The following is a 19,062-nucleotide window of genomic DNA, read 5'->3' as shown; positions in this document are numbered from 1 at the left end:
TTGAGCCCCTGCCAATCATGTGAGACCTTGTGGTTCGGGTCATTTGCAGAGTGAGAAGATATCTCTCTCTCCCCCCCTCCTCTCTTATTCCATCTTTCAAATAAATTAATAAATCTGAAAAAATTATGATAAACACCAATGCTCAAAAATTATCTGATAACTCAAAAAATAAAATGGAATTGATTTCACATGGATATGACATGGTGCATAAAGGGCAATTTATTAATGTATGGAACTTGTAAATCATAATTTAAGATACTTAATCTGTCATCAGAACTTAAAAATAGATGATCATGGCCTAAAGGCTTAAGTCCTTGCCTTGAACACTCCGGGATCCCATATGGGCACCAGTTCTAATCCAGGCAGCTCCACTTCCCATCCAGCTCCCTACTTGTGGCCTGAGAAAGCAGTCGAGGATGGCTCAAAGCTTTGGGACCCTGCACCCGTGTGGGAGACCCGGAAGAAGTTCCTGGATCCTGGCTTTGGATCGGCATAGCATTGGCCATTGCGCTCACTTGGGAAGTGAATCATCGGATGGAAGATCTTTCTCTCTGTCTCTCCTCCTCTCTGTATATTTGACTTTCCAATAAATAAATAAATCTTAAAAAAATAGATGATCAAATTTTTCAGCAGCTAAATTCTATGGCATATCTATTGCAAAATTTAAAAGATAAGCCTTAAGAGCTTGAAATTTACTAGATGACTTCTAACCATGTCAATTACAGGCACAGAGGATGAAATGGTAACACCAAGAAAACACAACTGCAAATAAAAATTTCTGGCAAATGTTTTCTGTATGCAAAAGGAGGAGACAGAGATTTATTAGCTAGACCAGCAATTACTCCACAAAGAGAACATAAATTCCCCATGTAAATTAAATCTATTAAATATTCATGTTTCCTGAGGAAAGCAACTGCCAGTGTTTGATGATGGTATCAGTTACATCAATCAGGGTTTGCCTGTGCAGAACAATTTGGATTATTTGGAAACTGAAACCTGTAGTTGAAGCATTTTGGTTTTTTTAGGGGCTTTTTCTTTTTTTTTTTTTTTTTTTGGTTTGTTTTACATACACTTCAAGATATTTATGGTCTATTTTTTTAATGGAGGAGCACACAGATCTCAAGAAAATTTCCTAAAATAATTTAATTTTAAAATAACTGTAAATGAGCAGAACGTTTTAAAAACAGTACAAAGGAGCTTTGTGTACCCTTCACCCAATTTTCCGCTAATGGCAATACTTCATGTAACTGCAGTACAAAATCAAAACCAGGAAACTGACATCAGTTCAAGCAAAGGCCTTACTTTGCTTCCACCAGTATTAAAGCCGTGCAAGTTTAAGTGTGTGTTGAGCTTTTCAGTTTCATTACCATGTAGAAATTCACAGGACTGTTTGTGCCCCCAAATTTCCCCACGAAGAGCCATACACTAAGCCCTTTATAGTCACATTCAATTCATCTTGCTATGCTGCACTCAAACTCTGAAGTGCCACACACCTGACAATCACTGATTTTTTTTTCTCTAGTTTTGTTATTTCATGACTTTGAAAGTTAAATAAATGAGCTCATGGAAAACATAAAAAAAATAAGGCTCATGAAAAGATAAGGCTTCCAAATTTGAACTATTATGAAAATTTGTAAAAATTTTATTAGAGGTCTTGATGTGAACATAAAGTCTCATTTCTCTGAAATCACAATTACTGGGTTTTACGACAAGTTTATGTTTAGCATTTTAAAGGAACTGTCAAATTATTTTCCAGGGTAACCACACACTTCATATTTCCACCAGCAATGAATGAAACATCTCTGTATCATTCCAGAATATGGTATTTATCACTGTGTATGGTAACTCTTCTGTACACAATGTTATCATTGCAGTTTTAATTTTCTTAATGAATAATGATGTTGAATCCATTCTCATGTACTTGCTTAATTTGCATTCTCCTTTATGGGGAGGAGCGATGTTTACACTGGATACTTTGCTTTTTCACTGCTGAGTAACTCTCTTTTGTCATCTATGAACTGTGCATTTGGTGTCCTGTCTAAAAATTCTTTATTTTCCTCTAGAACCCAAGCATTTTCTTTCAAACATTATGTGGTTTTATGCTGTATATTTAAATCTATAATCTATTTTGAATCAATTTCAGTACAGGACATGGGGTTTAGTTTGAAGTTCAATTTTGGCCTAAGGATGCCCAATAGCTCAACTACCACTTGCTGGAAAACATTATCCTTTTTTCAGTTAAATGAGCTTCAACCTTGGTCAAAAATCATCCAGATGAACTTGTATGAACAATCTTATCCATATGTGTCTATCCCTTGGCCACTATCATACTGTATTAATCTGTGTGTGTGTGTGTGTGTGTGTGTGTGTGTGTGTGTGTATAATGATTCTTCCCACATCATTATAGATTTCAAAATCATTTGAGCTATTCTTGTTCTTTTTCCTTTCCAAAAATATTTTAGGGTAAGCTTTCTATATCTACAAGAAAATCTTTCCAGAATTTTAATTGAAACTGGGTCAATCCTAGAGATAAATTCAAGGAGAAATGATAACTTTACTATGCTGAGTTTCCTAATCCATACACAGAGCATATTTATCCTTTCTTCAGAATTCTAATTTCTATAATCAGAGTTCGTGGGTTTTATCATGCAAGGTTGATATGTTTCTGCAGGATTCATATTTAAGCTTTTCCTTTTTTAAGGCAATTACAAGTAGGATTGTGTTTTGAACTGTGATTTCCAATTGTTCTCTCATAGTTACCTGAAAACATATTAAAAATTGAGTATTGAATGGACCAGCACAGTGGTATAGCAAGTTAATCCTTTACCTGGTGCCATCAGCATCCTTCAAGAACAGTCATAAGGCCATCATTGTGCCTTAAGCATATACTGACACTGTAGGTACCAGTGTCAGGGCAATGGCAGGGTCAAGCATCCTATCGCCAAGATATATTTAACAGTTGCACTGGGGGCCCACCTATTGATTTTTAAATTTTATTAGTGTATGATTCATTTACAGAATTCATACATTGCTCCATCATTTTTATTTTCAATGTCATTATTGATGTTTTCTATTTGGTAAGATTGTTATCACACTTTTTAGTTTTTCATATAAAGCTTCCTTTGTTTCTTCAAGCATATTTAGAATACTAACTTAAATGTTTGTTTCAGGAAGTCGAACATAGGTTTTATCAGGGATAGTTTCTATTTATTGCCTTCTTCCTTCTTGCATGAGCTATATTTCTTTATTTATTTGCATTCCTTATAAAAATTTATAGAAAACTGTATGTTTTAAATAATATATTAATATGTATTCTAAAAATCAGAATATCTTTCTCCAGGGTGTGTTGTTGCTATTTATTGTTGTTCTTTGTGCAGTGGCTTTTATGTGTATGGGAGGAACAAATTCTGCAGTCTGCATTTGTTGTGTGTGGCCACTGCTTGGTTTTAAGTCTTTGCTCAAGGGCTTTGCGTAAGTATGAGGCACACCTTCCATGCTCAGTCAGGGAGCTGACATGTCTACTTCTCTCACACAAGCTGTGAGCCACAGCTGAATCTTGAAGGCCTTCTTAAATCTCTCAAGAGCATGTCACACAATCCTGATTTTCCTGATTCCTTGAAAGATGTTTTAGATTTTTCCATAGACATTTCACTCATCAGTTTTATTTTAAGCATTTGCTTAGTTTTGGGTTTGCCCAAACTATTACCTTACACCTCAGGCAACGGTGAACTTCTAAAACGGTTAACTTTTCAATCTCTAACATTTTCAAGAAATGCGGCTGCAGTCAAAGATTTTGTTGTTGTTGTTGTGTGCTTTGTTTGTTTTTACAATGACCATGTAACAACAGCCTTGCAAGGGAACTACAGGGAACTCTTCCAGAGAACTACCAGACAAATTCCAAAAAATAACAATATACTAAGAGTAAGGTTTTGAAGGCGTCCCTCCCTGTTTTGCCTCCTCTCATGGCTGCTAAGGTGCTGGTTTTCACCAGGATTGTCAACTGTCTGTTTTCAAGGTTCCTGAGGGAGCCACAGAGGGGAAAGGTATGGGCCAAATCTGAAGCTCACTCTTCTTACCAAGAATCAGCCACTTTCTTGAATAAATTCTTCCTGGATGGCTGTAGGAATTACCAGTTTCCAGAGTTCTGAAAAGGTTGATTGTGGAATTTTCCCTGGATTTCTCCTTCTTTTTATAGAGTTAAGAATCCTGAAAGAAAAAATCCTTCATCTTCTAATTTTACTGGTATTACATGCTATTCTGGGACTTTTAGAGGAAGATATTTTTGGAGCTTTAGCAAACTGGAATCTAATCCATATTGTTTCTAGAATAAAACGAATCATATTCTAAAATAAAAACTGTCATTTGTAGACATTTACAAAGAAATGAGTTCTATCGAAAACTCGGGGGAAAAGCATTTGCTTTAGCAGTAAAGAAGCCTGCATCCCATTTAAATGCCTGGGTTTGAGCTATGCTTCTAGTCCCCGATTCCAGCTGGCTACTAAAGCAGATCAAGGAAGGCAGTGAGGAAGACTCAAGTAACTGGACTTCTGCCGTCCATGTGGATATCTAGATTGAATTTCCAGCTCCTGGCTTCAATCTGACCCAGCTCCAGCAATTGTGGGCGTTTGACATGTGACCCAACATATGAGAGTGCCCTCTCTTTCCCTACCTCTCAGATAAATGATTTTTTAAAAAACCTTTATACAAAAGAAATAATTCAGAACTCTGACAATTCAGTTTTCTAGTTCTATTCATCTACTTTCCTTTAATTTCCTGATAATAATTTGAATTAATTTTGACACCTATTTTTAAAACACAATGTCTATTTTAATTAGTGGCTCAGTAGAGTAAGAGACAAAAACTGTATTAATTAAAAGCTCTCAAGATAATAATCTAGGAATTTCATTTATGGAAGCTACTCACGTATTAGTATGAAAAAATATCCTCCAATCCAAAAATAGTATCCTAATACAAATTTATTCAGCTTTAATTTAAAAAATTTCTTATCCAAAAACATCAATTTCACTTTTTCATACGTGTAGAAGAAGAGATTCTGAGCCATTTCAGGAATGTTATAAAAGCTGTGGCATCTCCGGGAAAATGTACATATGCAAAAAGTCTTCAAAGCGTCTATAGAAAATGTGTACTATGAAAAAAACTATCTGTGGATTTTAAAAAAACAAACTATCTGTGGATTTTAAAAAAACTTTCTGCACCAATATAAACTTATGTCTTAACTCAAATTTTCATAAAATTTTTTAAGTAAGCTTGCTTATAGTTTCAAGAGATTACTGGATACTGGATATTCTTACCCTGAAAGTTTAAAACTTCCTATTGAACAAAATAATTTTTTTAATTGAAAATAGAGAAGCTTAAAATAATTATCTCATTTTCAATGAAACAATAAGATTTAAAAATGCTAAAACAAACAGTGGTCTACAACTAGTATCAATATTTTAGAAGTTACTTTAAATTATTCTGGCAATGTACAGGAAACAGGGCTGGGGGCAGGCTTGGTGGGCATTACTGGGAGTTGCTCCAAATAAGCTGCAGTTCCCAGGGGCGTGTGTGAGGGCTGTGTGTGCTAGTCAGGGTTGGGCTGGACTGCAGCATCCACTGATGTGCATATGAGATGGGGCTGGGGACAGAACTGACTTGGTGAGTACAACCACCAGCGTGTGGATAACTGACTGAGCATGACTCTGCAATACCTGGCACACACATTTTTCCATCAAAAAGCATTCTATAAACAATGATTGGAAACTATTAAAATGTCTCTTAAGAACAGGTGTCCTATTTTATTAGCCTTGCATTGATTTACCCAAGTAAATATTATATGGTGATTTTAATGAAGTAAATATATATGGGGACTTTTTATGAAATTCAGTTCACTCAAAAATACACAAAAATACTGAAATAATGAATAAGATCAAATAAGCCACAAAATAAAAAGTAAAACAAAATAAAACACAAAATGAAAGAAATAGACTTTAAACAAAATGTTGCTTGAGAGACTAGCATAATTCAGGAAAAAATAATAGTAAATATACACAGTTGTAAATCTTATTTGAATGTATTGGCTGTCTTTTAGTATGCTACATCTAAAAGACTATTTCTTCCTAATACAGCATCTTTTTCTATGTTCAGCCATGAGTGAAGGAATTAATTCTAATAATATTTAAATGGACTGGAGAACAAGTGGATTTCTTTTATGTAAGAATGTACGTATGTATGTATTCATTTATTTACCTACAGTGATTGGAAAGATTTACAAGTATGAAGGCTCAATGAAACAGACAGGCTTTTTTGCAGAACAGGACTGAAAGGGATTGATACAGTCAAAGTTACAACTTCAGTGATAGGCTCCCCGACATTAACTAAAGATAAGACTTAAAAGAGGAATACCAATTGTATGCCAAGCTCTCACTTTCTTCTTAACCCTGGAGTTTGAATCCCTGAGTAGGTGACAATGAACAGAGGGTTTGGCCTCATATTCTGGATCTATAGCTCCAGAGATCTTCCTGAGAAAAAAACTGTCAATAACTACAGGCAAATCTGTTGCCAGCCATATCTGTATGTACTGGCTACATGCCGTACCCAAAATGGCGCCGGCCAGAGAGGCTAGATCTTGGTGCCTGGTGGATAGTCACGTAGCTTTGGCAGTACCACGCATGCGCCTAACGCATGCGCAGTGAGCTGCGGCGCGGCAGGCACGTAAACACTGGGACTGACGAATCCAGTCGCCCAGAACCCTGCGTAATCATGACGCCGACCTATCATCGGCGGAGGCGGGGCCAGACAGCACATAAGAGCAAAAGGCCTACCGGGATTCGCGCTTCCCTCTTCATGTTAGTGTGCACAATAAATTTTACCGCAGGAGACTTCACTCGCGTCTGCGTCTTATTGCTGGGCGGTAAGACACGTGGGCGCGACAACTGGTGCCGGGAACTCGGGACCTGGAGGGGGCCTCCCGTTTCGAACGGGTGGAAGTCAGAACTGCGGCCAAAAGACAGGTAAGGAGCTCTGAGAGGGAGAACTTTCGGGTGACTAGGAGCATAAATCGGAGGTATAGGAACCACCGCTTCTGGTTATAGACATGGGCGCACGGTTCTCTCTGGTGAAATTTTTGCAGAGGGTTTATGCCCTCCGTAAGGGAGCGGTCAGAGAGAGTGACAAAGCCCTTCAGTCTGCCCAGGATAGTCTCTCAGAAACAGAGCGGGAGAGGAGAACCGGTTTGAAGCAAAAAATAGAGGTGAAATTGAAAGCAGTATCTTCCTCATCAAATTCGGAGACGTCCGACGCGGAGGAAGGGTACAAGCGGGATAGGCGGCATAGGCGCTTAGAACGCAAACCCGCAGGAGACAGAGGAGGATCAGAAAAGGAGAAGAAAGAGAATGGCGGTGCTACTGCGCCGGCCACGCTCGGCCCATGGCCTCAGGGCTCTGGAGCCATTACACTAATGGCTCCTCCTGCTGTGAAGCCATCTGCCCCGCCCATGAGTTGTGGCGCCGGCTCCTCCTTCATCGATCCAGCCACACGCCGGGAACTTCAAAATATGTTCCCCGTCTTAGAAGAAGAAAGGGAAAGAGTTTACAGACAGGTAGATGCAGCATTAGTGCGAGAATTGGCCATGTCTGTAAAGCAATATGGTCTTCATGCCAATTATACTTTGTCCCTGTTAGAACGTATGGGGGGAATGAATATGACTCCCTCTGATTGGCAATTTGTGGTGAAGGCTGTTCTCCCTAATATGGGATCATATCTAAATTGGAAGGGCCTATGGCAGGAGCTTTTGGCTGAGACCGCCCGCGCAAATCAACAGCGCGGCAGTGAAGCTTTGTCATGGACTTATAATATGCTTTCCGGACAAGGCCAATACTCTGATGATCAAAATAGATATCCATGGCCAGTGTATACCCAGATCTCTACTGCAGCTATAAAGGCTTGGAAGGCCCTTTCACTTAAAGGGCAAGAGAAACTGGGCATTACACAGGTTAAACAGGAGCCGGATGAGCCCTTTGCTGATTTTGTGGCACGTGTAATGCAGAAACTGGGTGTCAAATTAGTGACTGGCATCCCTTATAATCCACAAGGTCAGGGGATAATCGAACGTGCTCACCGCTCTATTAAGGAATTGTTGCAAAAACAAAAAACCACCTGGGAATCGCTTGGCCTCGCCAGTCAGAGCCCTCGGGCCACTCTAGCCCTGGCTCTCTTCACCATCAATTTTTTACAGCTGGATGAGAAAGGCCTTAGTGCTGCAGATCGTCATTCCCTCAACACGGCGCAAGAGCAATCTTGGGTCAAGTGGAAGGATGTTCTGGAGTCCAAATGGAAGGGCCCAGACCCAGTTATTAGGCAGGCTCGAGGAGCCATTTGTGTGTTTCCACAGGACGCCCCAGTTCCGGTTTGGGTTCCAGCTCGATTGACTCGTTCCTGTCCATCACCGCCTTCTGACGTTTCTGCAACCGCTGGAGTGCTTACACCAGGATCTGACTTGGGGAAGATTCATGCAACCCCGCAATCAGAAACTCCTCCTACAATCCCACAGGACAATGGTGCCCCGCCCAGTGCAAACATGGCTGATGGTGCAACTAAGGGTCTGTATGGCGCTTGTGAGGACCGTGATTGCTGAGCCACGATGAGGAGTTCTGAGTGTTTTTCCACGACCCTTACCGGTCGCCCACTCAGCCCGAGTGTTTCCTTGATTTTTTCTTCTTTGGATTTGCCTTTTCTCCCTTATGATGATATTAAGGAGAATGTGAGTAATTTTTTATTCCCCCTACAGGACACGCTTTATTTTCAAGCATTTCCTGAGAATTTTAGTGTCAAGGTTTATGTGTTATTCCTTTTCAAAATGTTTCAACGGCTGCTAATCTTTCTTGCCAGCTTTCTTCTTATCTTTTAGGAAATTGGACGAGAGAATTTGATATTTTACAGTTGGAGTTGAGAATTGCCATTGTCCAGATTAATTCTACATGGGTGGATCCTGTTGTTGCTGAAACCCTGGCCACTTGGATTTGGAACATCACTTCCCATATTAAGGAATGGGTGGGAGTGGTTGTGCTGATTCTGCTCTTGTGTGCAGGCTGTGCCTTATGCCTTTTTTGCCTGTGTCGTCTGAGACACCGCACTCAGCGAGATCGTGTGGCAATACATCAAGCCCTACTAGCCATGCAGTATGGTGACTCCCCCATGGTATGGTTGAGCATGCTTCAATGGGTTTAGTTAAGAGCATGGACATCATGGCTCCTGCACCTCAGGCCATTATGGCATTGCACTGAGTTCGAGCATGATGCACCTGACTAGCCCTTGCACCTCGCAGGACTTATCCATTGCACGCGAGAGGGTAGTCAATCTTATAACTAACTTGTCGAGACATTGCTCTTTACAACCACCGTGGTTGTAGCCCATGACGGGTAAGATAGACCCAGACAATTATCGGTCTAAGACAGGGACTACGTCAAGCCACGCAGCCTCCCTATGACGGATCGTGCGCCTTGAGTCTACAACCTAAGACAGGCCCATACCAGCTTATTTTTCTATTGTATAAGAAGGAGGGAGATGTTGCCAGCCATATCTGTATGTACTGGCTACATGCCGTACCCAAAATGGCGCCGGCCAGAGAGGCTAGATCTTGGTGCCTGGTGGATAGTCACGTAGCTTTGGCAGTACCACGCATGCGCCTAACGCATGCGCAGTGAGCTGCGGCGCGGCAGGCACGTAAACACTGGGACTGACGAATCCAGTCGCCCAGAACCCTGCGTAATCATGACGCCGACCTATCATCGGCGGAGGCGGGGCCAGACAGCACATAAGAGCAAAAGGCCTACCGGGATTCGTGCTTCCCTCTTCATGTTAGTGTGCACAATAAATTTTACCGCAGGAGACTTCACTCGCGTCTGCGTCTTATTGCTGGGCGGTAAGACACGTGGGCGCGACACAAATCAGCAGATAATTCTCTCCCCAAAATTTGTTTAGCTTGCAGAGACTTAGGATTAGATATCATGACATAAATCAAGATACGAATATTTTATTATTTGCGGTTTTTTATTATTTGTAACAATTCTCAAGGGAATTTGGTCTATATTACTCCAATTTAACATAGTTAATTGAGTAACTAATTAAGGCTTATAATTGTAAATTGCAGTCTTACTAAGTTTATAAGCAGTATTGGAACATTTAGCGGTAATAAAGGCTCAACACATTTCGATGTTTAATGAAAGCTTTATGCAAAATTATCTCCACAGGAAGATTTTTGTTTATTAGATAACTTAGGTACAGGAGAATTCAAATACAAAACAAAATTAAAGGCAGTTAAAAGTTTAAAGAAACTTAAATTAGCTGTAAAGTCTACTTAAAAGGAAATTGTGAATTTTGCTAAATTTTAAAAATAATTTATATTCAAAAGCAATTATAGTTCATTCCATAATATTAAATCATAAAATATAAAATCTCTGATACTGCTACAGGATTTAATTGATATATTTCAACACATACATGAAAAAATGCACAGGTTCTCTAGCAATTAAGGAAATTCAAATAAAAACTACAATGAAATTCCACCTAACTGTAGTGAGAATGGCCTGCAAACAGAAATCTACACATACAACAATTGCTGGTGATGTGGGGGAAAAAGCACCCTAATCCATGGTGGGTGGGAATGTAAACTGGTACCATCACTATGGAAGTCAGCACAGATTCCTCAAACATCGGAAGATAAATCTACCACATGACCCAGTCATCACACTACTGGGAATATATCCAGATGAAATGAAATCTGTGTAACAGAGAGGTACCTGCAACCTTAAGTTTACAGCAGCACAATTCATAATGCCAAAGACACGGAAACAACCCAGATGCCCATCAACAGACAAATGGATAAAAAATATAGTTACTAATCAACCATAAAAATGAAAAATGAAATCTTGCTGTTTGCAAAAAAATGGACCTGATTCAGCTGAAAACCACCGTGCTTAGTGAATCAAGCCAGTCCCCAAAAGACAAATGTCATGTTTTCTGATATGTGACAACACTCAGGGTACACACACAAAGACACAAAACTAAAAACTCCACTAGGGAGATAAGCATACTGGGAAATAAGAGATGTATTTAACATGTATGCTTACTCCCAAATAATAGAATTCTCATGACTATTATTAATTACACTTTACCCTTTTCCTACATTTGTGGTCTCAAAACACATTTATAAACATTAGAAAATTAAGTCTGTATCAGTGAAATGAATAACAATGCCATTGTAGCAAATAATAAGAGAAATAACTAGAGGGGACAAATAATAAGAGAAGGCTAGGAGGGGAGCAAGGGGGGGTAGTGTTGGGGGGAAACGATCTTCTGTGCATGTAAATCTGTATCAAAGGAAAAAAACTATATATATTTTAAAAAGATTTAACAATTCAAGTGCTAAAAATAAATCAGTTAATGATTCTTACAAGTAACAACTTCTAAGAATCTTCCATTATCATTACATGGATAATAGTATGTCAAAGGATCACAATGTTTTCACTAATCCATGATAATACACAGTAGAAAAAGTGTAATCTATAGGCATGAGAGTGAAATTCTGAAACATGATTACTGCATATAGCCTTTGTTTATGCTCCTGAGCAACAGTAGGTTTTTCTGATTTTTTTGTTTTCTGGGATTTTGCTGTTGTTGTTCTTTGTTATTTTCTACTTGCCATTTGTTGATATGACTACCTACCTAACAGAATGTTAAAACCTCTGGGGAAAAATAAATAAGCCAAAAATAAACAAACAGATCAATAAATAAATAAATAAATAAAATAAGGGTTTTTTTAAACTAACAATTGTGCAAAAATATCTGCAGGGTCAGATTAATCTGGAGCTCAAAATATATGGTGCTCTTTAGCAAAATAAGAGAACCAGAGAGAATATAAGTACGTCTTAGGTTTCAATCTAAACCATCAACTGCATTGTTCCTGGGATTTAAAAGGAAAGGACTAAAGAACTATTTGTTTTTTCTTGGACTGTGGAGAAGTCTAAAATTAAAGTCTATATTTTTCATGTTAACATCTTGAAACAAAAAAAGGTTAAAACTTGATATTCTATTTATTTTTAAGATACCAATTTGTAATTTAGACTACACTCAAGGATTTAATGGTGCTACTAAAATATGTAAAGATTTCAACAGATAAATAGTAAAAAGACCAAAGTCTAGAAAGAAAATAGGCTAGAGTTATAAGCAATAATCAAATGAAAAATATACAACTTCACTCACATAAATTTTAAAATAGTCACAAACTCTTAAAAGTTGTAACAGTACAGATCTTTCAAAAATTTCACATATACATCCTATATGACTTAGTTACAGCAGATTATAATTCCAAACATAGTAAGTTATTCACTTGAAGGTATCTTAAATCCTTCTGAACGAATCTGCAATTCTCACCTTTCCATTATTTCCCTCTTCCCTTCCCATTCCATGTCCCATTCACCCTAGAACTCAAGCCAAACCCCAAAAACCACTAGGTGCATATTTCAGTTTTTGCCTAGTCAAAGAAAAACCTAATTGACATTACAACTCTAGGATTTACTTTTTGAAATACTAGGTTCTAGAACTCTGACTAACTGTAAGAGTTTATACTGTCTCCACCCTCTTCCCTCTACATCACCCCCTCCACTTTCCCACCCCCAGATGAAGGTTAGGTTGATAAATGGATTTGGGAGGTGAAATAAAGCCAGACATCAAATAACTTACTTGAAATCCATCTCTTACCTTCTGTACTTAACCCTGGACTTGATGTGAACTTGGCTACATCAACAATTTTTACAGCAAATTGCTGCCCAGTTTCTCTGTTGATACATCGCCGTACAACACTGAAGGGACCCCTAAAAAATGAAAAGTCAATTTTAATTCATTCATTTTTCTTAAGTTCTTATTTCCCATCATCATCATATTGTGTTTATTTATCTATTATAACCATTCTATCTTAGCTTCCTGATGGAATACAGCTTTCAAAATAAAGTTTAAATAATGCAAGTTTTACTATGCTTTTCTATAATTCACGAGGTAAATCATATTTTTAAATATTATTAAATCAGAAACACAGAAGCCAAATAATTGAATTTACAATTCAAAATCATTTTTTGAAACTCTGAATAGAATTCTTACATCCAAAGCAAGAAATCATTATAAAAGTGTATACATATTGTAAACATATTATACAAAATAAAAAGACTATAGACGTGGCAGTGGATAGAAGAACTTCATTCTTTTGAACCAAAAACTGAAGTCACTCTGGATATCTTCCTCTTGTCTTTGCCACCACTTATCTAATCTTCAATAATAAGTCCTAAGGAAGTTATCTCAAATATTTGTTGAAGTTGCCTCCTTTCCTCTAGGTTCCATAGCACTACCAGGATTACTGGATTCATTCTTACAGCAATGTTCTGAAAATGAAAATTCCATACTATGTCCTTGTTTAAAACAAAGAATTTGAATAATGTGTATCTAGTTAAAAATCAAACTACATAAATGTTTTACAAATAAAAATAAGAAAGAACATACTGCAATGAAACATAGGCAAAAGACTTGCACAGGCACTTCACAGGGAAAGTTTTTCATAATCTGGTCTCCAATCTCATGTGAAATCAAAGGGAAATCCTTGATCCTCCTAAAATGTCCAGTGAGAATTGTTTTCAATTGCTACAGGAAACGAAACTATTTCTACCAGCGAAGTTACTGGTCCAACTATTCGCTAACCTAATCCTCAAGGTAATCCAAACTGGTAGCTATCATTACCCGTGCTGCAGTTGGATAAGCTGAGATGACTAGGTGGGAATGTCTGGGCCCAGGCAATACACACACATGGTCCATGTGATTTAATACTTGTCAAGTAATTTATCTCACTTGATCTTAGCCAAAAGGCTGAGAAGTGATAAAATAATTCATCTTAATTAAGATAGTCCAAAGGACAGATTTTTGTATTTGAATCAACTATTAATGTAAAATGCCATAATAATATGCTATTGTAATTTATTTGAAGGCTAGAGTACGTTCTGAAATACGGGTTTTTTCCACATTCTACAAGGGTTAGTTTCATATTTTTTTAAAATCAATCCATAATATTTATATAGCACATACTGATCAAATCATGGTGATCTGCACTTGGAGCCTTTGAGCTCTTTTAATTCTTCATATGATACATGAAGTTCCTAGTGAACTACAGTCACCCTTTGTTGTGGAAAACTAGAACATGTTACCTCTAAGGATGCTCTGGCATCAATGAACTAATCTCCCTTTACCATCTTCTCCATCCCCCTCCTCCCAGCTAAGATGGTTGCAGTCATTGAATACACACACTCATGTATGTATACATGTGTACATTTCTCCCTTTCTTGAGGGGGAAAAAAAGCCACACTCTTCGGGTAGTGAAATACACCTGGATAGAATCGCTCAGTCAGCACAGAGTGAAGTTCTTCATTTACAGTAGAATGATTGCAATACTGTCCACGTTAAAGCAAAGCCTGTCCTACTTTCAATTAGACAACACATGAATTTACTCCAACCCCAACTCAAACATTTCTCCAAGACCACATGAATGCCTTCATGAGGATATCAATTATACTGCAGCTTCAAATCTCTCTTCAAGAAACCTAACAAAGCTAACGTGGAAGGAAAAGAAAGCATAGCAGTGCACCTTTCAGAATTCAAAAGAAAGAAGACCTTTCAGTAACTACTCAAAACTGTTCAAAGAAATTCCTTTGTAAGAAGACAACATAAAAAGTAAAGTAGGACTCCCACAAATGTCTTCTTTCTCAACCTGGGTGTGTTACACATGATTATTTATCTGGCAATAGCTAGCAGTTTCAGTAAATGCTTAAGGTAATTGGTTTTTGTCCACACATATAAACCCTTGGGATTCTATTTACATATCCATTTTGTGAGGTGGTTTAATTCACTACTTCTTCTTTGAAAACTTTCTGAAAATTGTACATGGAATTGTTCAGGGTCAATCGAATCAATTCTTTGCTTTTTTCCTGATTGCACAAAGGTCAAGAAGAAAGCATAGCTCTCCCTGCCATCGTTTTAGTAATAGTAAAACGAAGTGAATTAGGGAGAAAGAAGGGAAAAGGGAACACCAAGACAAAAAACATAGAAATGCTTTTAGGATCTGTGAATAAAAGTAAAACAAAAATCCTCAGTGCTTTAAGCTAATTTTATGTGGCAAAGGAAATCCGTCTATCTATCAACTCTTGGGGACTTGAAAACAGGTCACAGACAAATCATTTTTAAGGAGGGTCCATTAACAATATCCACACAATTAATAAAGGTGACTGAAATTCAATATCCTACAAAGATATCAAGTTAAATTTTAAAGTTTTCTTTGTGATTTAATTTATCAACTAGAAACTCAGTAGAAAATCTGGCTTCATTTCACATCTTATAAAAGGAAAGAAGCGAGAAGGCATGTGTAACCACACCTAACATATCATACCTATTAAATTATACTTGAATGAGAATTTAGGGAACAGTAAATTTCAGGAAGCCTAGGTTTCATTCTGGCCCATACACTTTTTATCTTTGGGACACCCACAACCCACATAGAATGGCTGGCTCAAATACTAGCCATTAGGTCCCAGTTTCCTGTTAACCCACATCCTGGTACATAGCAGGTAATCGCTCAGGTACTTGGGTGCCTGTCACTCTCATGGAAAACTCAAAGCAGTTCTTAGTTCTGGGCTTCAGCTTGGCCCAGCCCTAGCTGTTGCAGGCATTTGGAGAATTAACCAGCAGATGGAAGATTTCTTGGCTCTTTGCCTTTCAAATAAAATGAAAAATAAATAAAATTCTAAAAATAAATAGATCTTTCTAGATCTACGTTAAGTGAATCCTTGAGTATTTATATGGAAGGAAATATTGATACACTTCTATGCTATCATCGCAAATTTCTTTCTCATATCTCTGCTAAGGCCAGAACACTAAACAAAAAGTAATATTAACTGACAGGATTTTAGATTTGGTTAAATGTATGTTCTTTACCAACTTTTTATAAACACTAAATATTGATTGGGATTGTAACATAAGGTTTTACTTGAGGCAGATGGCTGCTTACAGAAGTCTATGTTTTTAAGCAAAAGGTCAATTAAGCCAGAATATGCTGCAAGTGAATAAAATCATCACATCTTGAAAGGTTTTAAAAAGAATACAACTACGTCCCTATGGCAGACAAAGAATCATTTCTAGGTTTCATTTATGTGAAGAAAGGTTAAGTCTTGGAAATAAGCAATTCAGATTCCAAATGCAGATTAAATCAAAACAGGAGAGCAGAACTAAATTCCATAATTTGCTGGCTTGCAGGATAATAGGATAGACTGATCACTATGCATCTAACTTATGTCCCACCCAGATCCCCACTAGAAAGATACAAAAGGTTTAAATAACATAAACACAGGGCAAACAAGTGAAGTGGCCTCAGTCAGAACAAGAGTGAGAGGCAAGAATCAGAGGGAGTAATATTAATTGATATAGTAGACTTCAGGGAAATTGGAATGCAATTAGAAAATAACTACAGACCACAAAAAGCTCATCAACTGGTAGCACCAGGGTAGCTGTGGAACAAGAAGTAAAAGGACATGGGGTCGAAACAACAAGGTTTGTATGAAATGGGTTAGAGAAGCTACACAGCACAGGTGAGGGCAGCTCCCTCATCCAAACATAGGCATTCTCCGGATGGGGTAAAATGGGGGTCTCAGTGCTATACAAACAAGGTCACTAAACTGGGGACTACACAGAAAACAAAAGGATGGTGTGGTCACATGCACACAGGATGCAGACTTCAAATGATCATTAGTAACCTCAGATATTACAACTGTGAAACTAAAAAAACTTTCAGAAAACGAAAGTTTTTTTAAAAAAAATAAATACACAGGTACCTGCAGGAGAATGCATCGAGATCTTGACAGCAACACTACAAGCAAGAAAATTGCAACACCTTCATAATCACAAAGGACAATAATTTCTAACCTTGAATTCTACATCCAACCAGCCAACCAATCATAAAGACAACAGACATAGAAAAAAAAAAACAATCATCCACCATGTACAATTTTTAAGGAAATAATTGTAGGATGTGTTGTTATAACAAAAGAGCAGACCAATATTCAATGCAAAGACAAGTGAAGAAAACCCCCAGGGGCCTAGAGTGATGGTTCAATTGGGTAATCCTCCCCTTTCAGGCACTGGGATTCCATATGGATGCCAGTTTGTGTTCCAGCTGCTCCACTTCCCATCCCTTTCTCTGTTTGTGGTCTAGGAAAGCAGAGGAGGATGGTCCAAGGCTGTGGGACCCTGCACCCATGTGGGAGACTAGGAAGAAGCCCCTGTCTCTAAGCTTCAGATCAGCTCAGTTCCAGCCACTATGGTCATTTGGGGAGTGAACCAGCAGATGAAAGATTCTTTTCTCTCCTTCCCTCCGTAAATTTGCCTTGGCAATAAAAACAAAATAAATCTTAAAAAAAAAAAAAAGTCCCCAGAAGTGTAAGGAGGGCAAAGCATAGGCCAACAGCCAGAAAACCATCAATTCAGATCCAGATCTGTGGATTCCCATGACCATTGATAACATTTGCAACCCGGAAGAAACAACGACCACCAAAGGCTAGCAAAACTGGATCCATATTCTCTTGGCTTGCTTTTCCTAGCCATGAGCTGATAATAGTCCTACTCTTCTGTGCTGCTGGAGAGGCAGAGGACTCTTATTTCATTCACAGCAGCTTCTGCTTTTCCAATTCCTGAGGGCTGAAGAGCCAGAAATGCAGGGCAGCCTATGTCCCCCACCACACTCCTGCTGGATGCTCAGTAGCTAGCCCTACCTTGCAGTGATGCTCTGATGGCCTGCCTGGGAAAACGCCTAAGTCCTGGATTTACCGTGACCTTGCCAACAGAGTTCCCAAAACAGGCCTCTTAAACACTGTCAGTGTCTGATGCAAACCTGCCAAGATCCTCTTTGGCTTCTCTTCTGAAAGGCTTATAAGCAGCAATACTACCATTTCTTTAAACAGTTAAGTCGTGTTTGCCATTCAGTTTTTAAAGGTTAAATATTATAATATTTAGGGATACACACATATGAGAGAATGCTATAGAAATAAGACCTGACAGAGATATTAACATTAAAACTAGAATAGCAGTCTGAGAAAGATGAGGTTTGTGATTTGGGGAAGGGCTTTTGAAGGCACTAGAAATACCTATGGGACTTCAAAAAGTTCATGAACAATTTGCATTATGTACTTTTTTTTTTCATTTCATTTTAGTTGAAAGGCAGAGAGGGCTTCAGAGATCTTCATCTGCGAAATGTCCACAGCGCCCAGGACTGGGCCAGCTGAAGCCAGCAGCTGGGAATAAGCCGGACCTTCTGTGGAGGTAGCAGGCACTCGTGTACTTTAGCCATCATTGCTGCCTCTCAGGATGGAGCTTGGCAGGAACCTGGACCAGGAGCAGAGTAGCTGGGACTCAAACCACGGACTGTGATATAGGATACAGGCACCAAAAGCAGCATATTAACCACTGTGCCAAATGCCTGCCCCCACTTCATTTTAAGACATATTTATTTTCTTTAAAAGGCAGAATTACAGAGAAAAGGAGAAAGAGAGAGATCTTCCATCCATTGGATCACTCCTCAAAAGGCTTTAACAGGCAGAACTGGGCCTTTCCAAAGGCAGGAGCTTCTTCTACATTTCCCACATGGGTGCAGGGACCCCAGAGCTTGAGCTGAATTGGAAGTGGGGCAGCTGGAACTCACACTTATGCCAATAGGGGAGCCAGTGTCGCAAGAAGAGGATTAACATGGTATGCCACAGCACCAGCAGCTCCACTTTATACTTTAATTCCAATTTTCCACACACTTAAAAAAAAGACATATAGAGAGAGGAGAGACACAGAGGAAGGTCTTCTATCCATTGATTCACACCCCAAGTGGCCACAATAGCCAGAGCTGTGCCGATCTGAAGCCAGCATCCTAGAGCCTCCTCCAGGTCTCCCACATGGCTGCAGGGTGCCAAGGCTTTGAGCTGTCTTCCACTG

The 19,062-nt window shown here is 38.6% G+C and overlaps 1 protein-coding gene across 6 annotated transcripts in view; it reads right to left on the bottom strand.

Moving 5' to 3' along the window:
* CASK (calcium/calmodulin dependent serine protein kinase) overlaps positions 1 to 19,062 on the bottom strand; it is a 315,238-nt gene that overhangs the window by 239,627 nt on the left and 56,549 nt on the right. For all 6 annotated transcript variants that reach the window (XM_040999655.1, XM_040999662.1, XM_040999680.1 and 3 more), the window contains exon 2: positions 12,760 to 12,872. In XM_040999655.1, the coding sequence (XP_040855589.1) occupies positions 12,760 to 12,872 (113 nt within the window). The remainder of the gene's footprint in view (positions 1 to 12,759; positions 12,873 to 19,062) is intronic.

The sequence above is a fragment of the Ochotona curzoniae genome, unplaced genomic scaffold, assembly GCF_017591425.1.
Source record: "Ochotona curzoniae isolate NIBS_2020 unplaced genomic scaffold, NIBS_Ocur_1.0 contig_1274, whole genome shotgun sequence".
Lineage (NCBI taxonomy): Eukaryota > Metazoa > Chordata > Mammalia > Lagomorpha > Ochotonidae > Ochotona > Ochotona curzoniae.
Note: the sequence above shows the minus strand (reverse complement) of the source record. Positions and strands in the feature narration are given on the sequence as shown.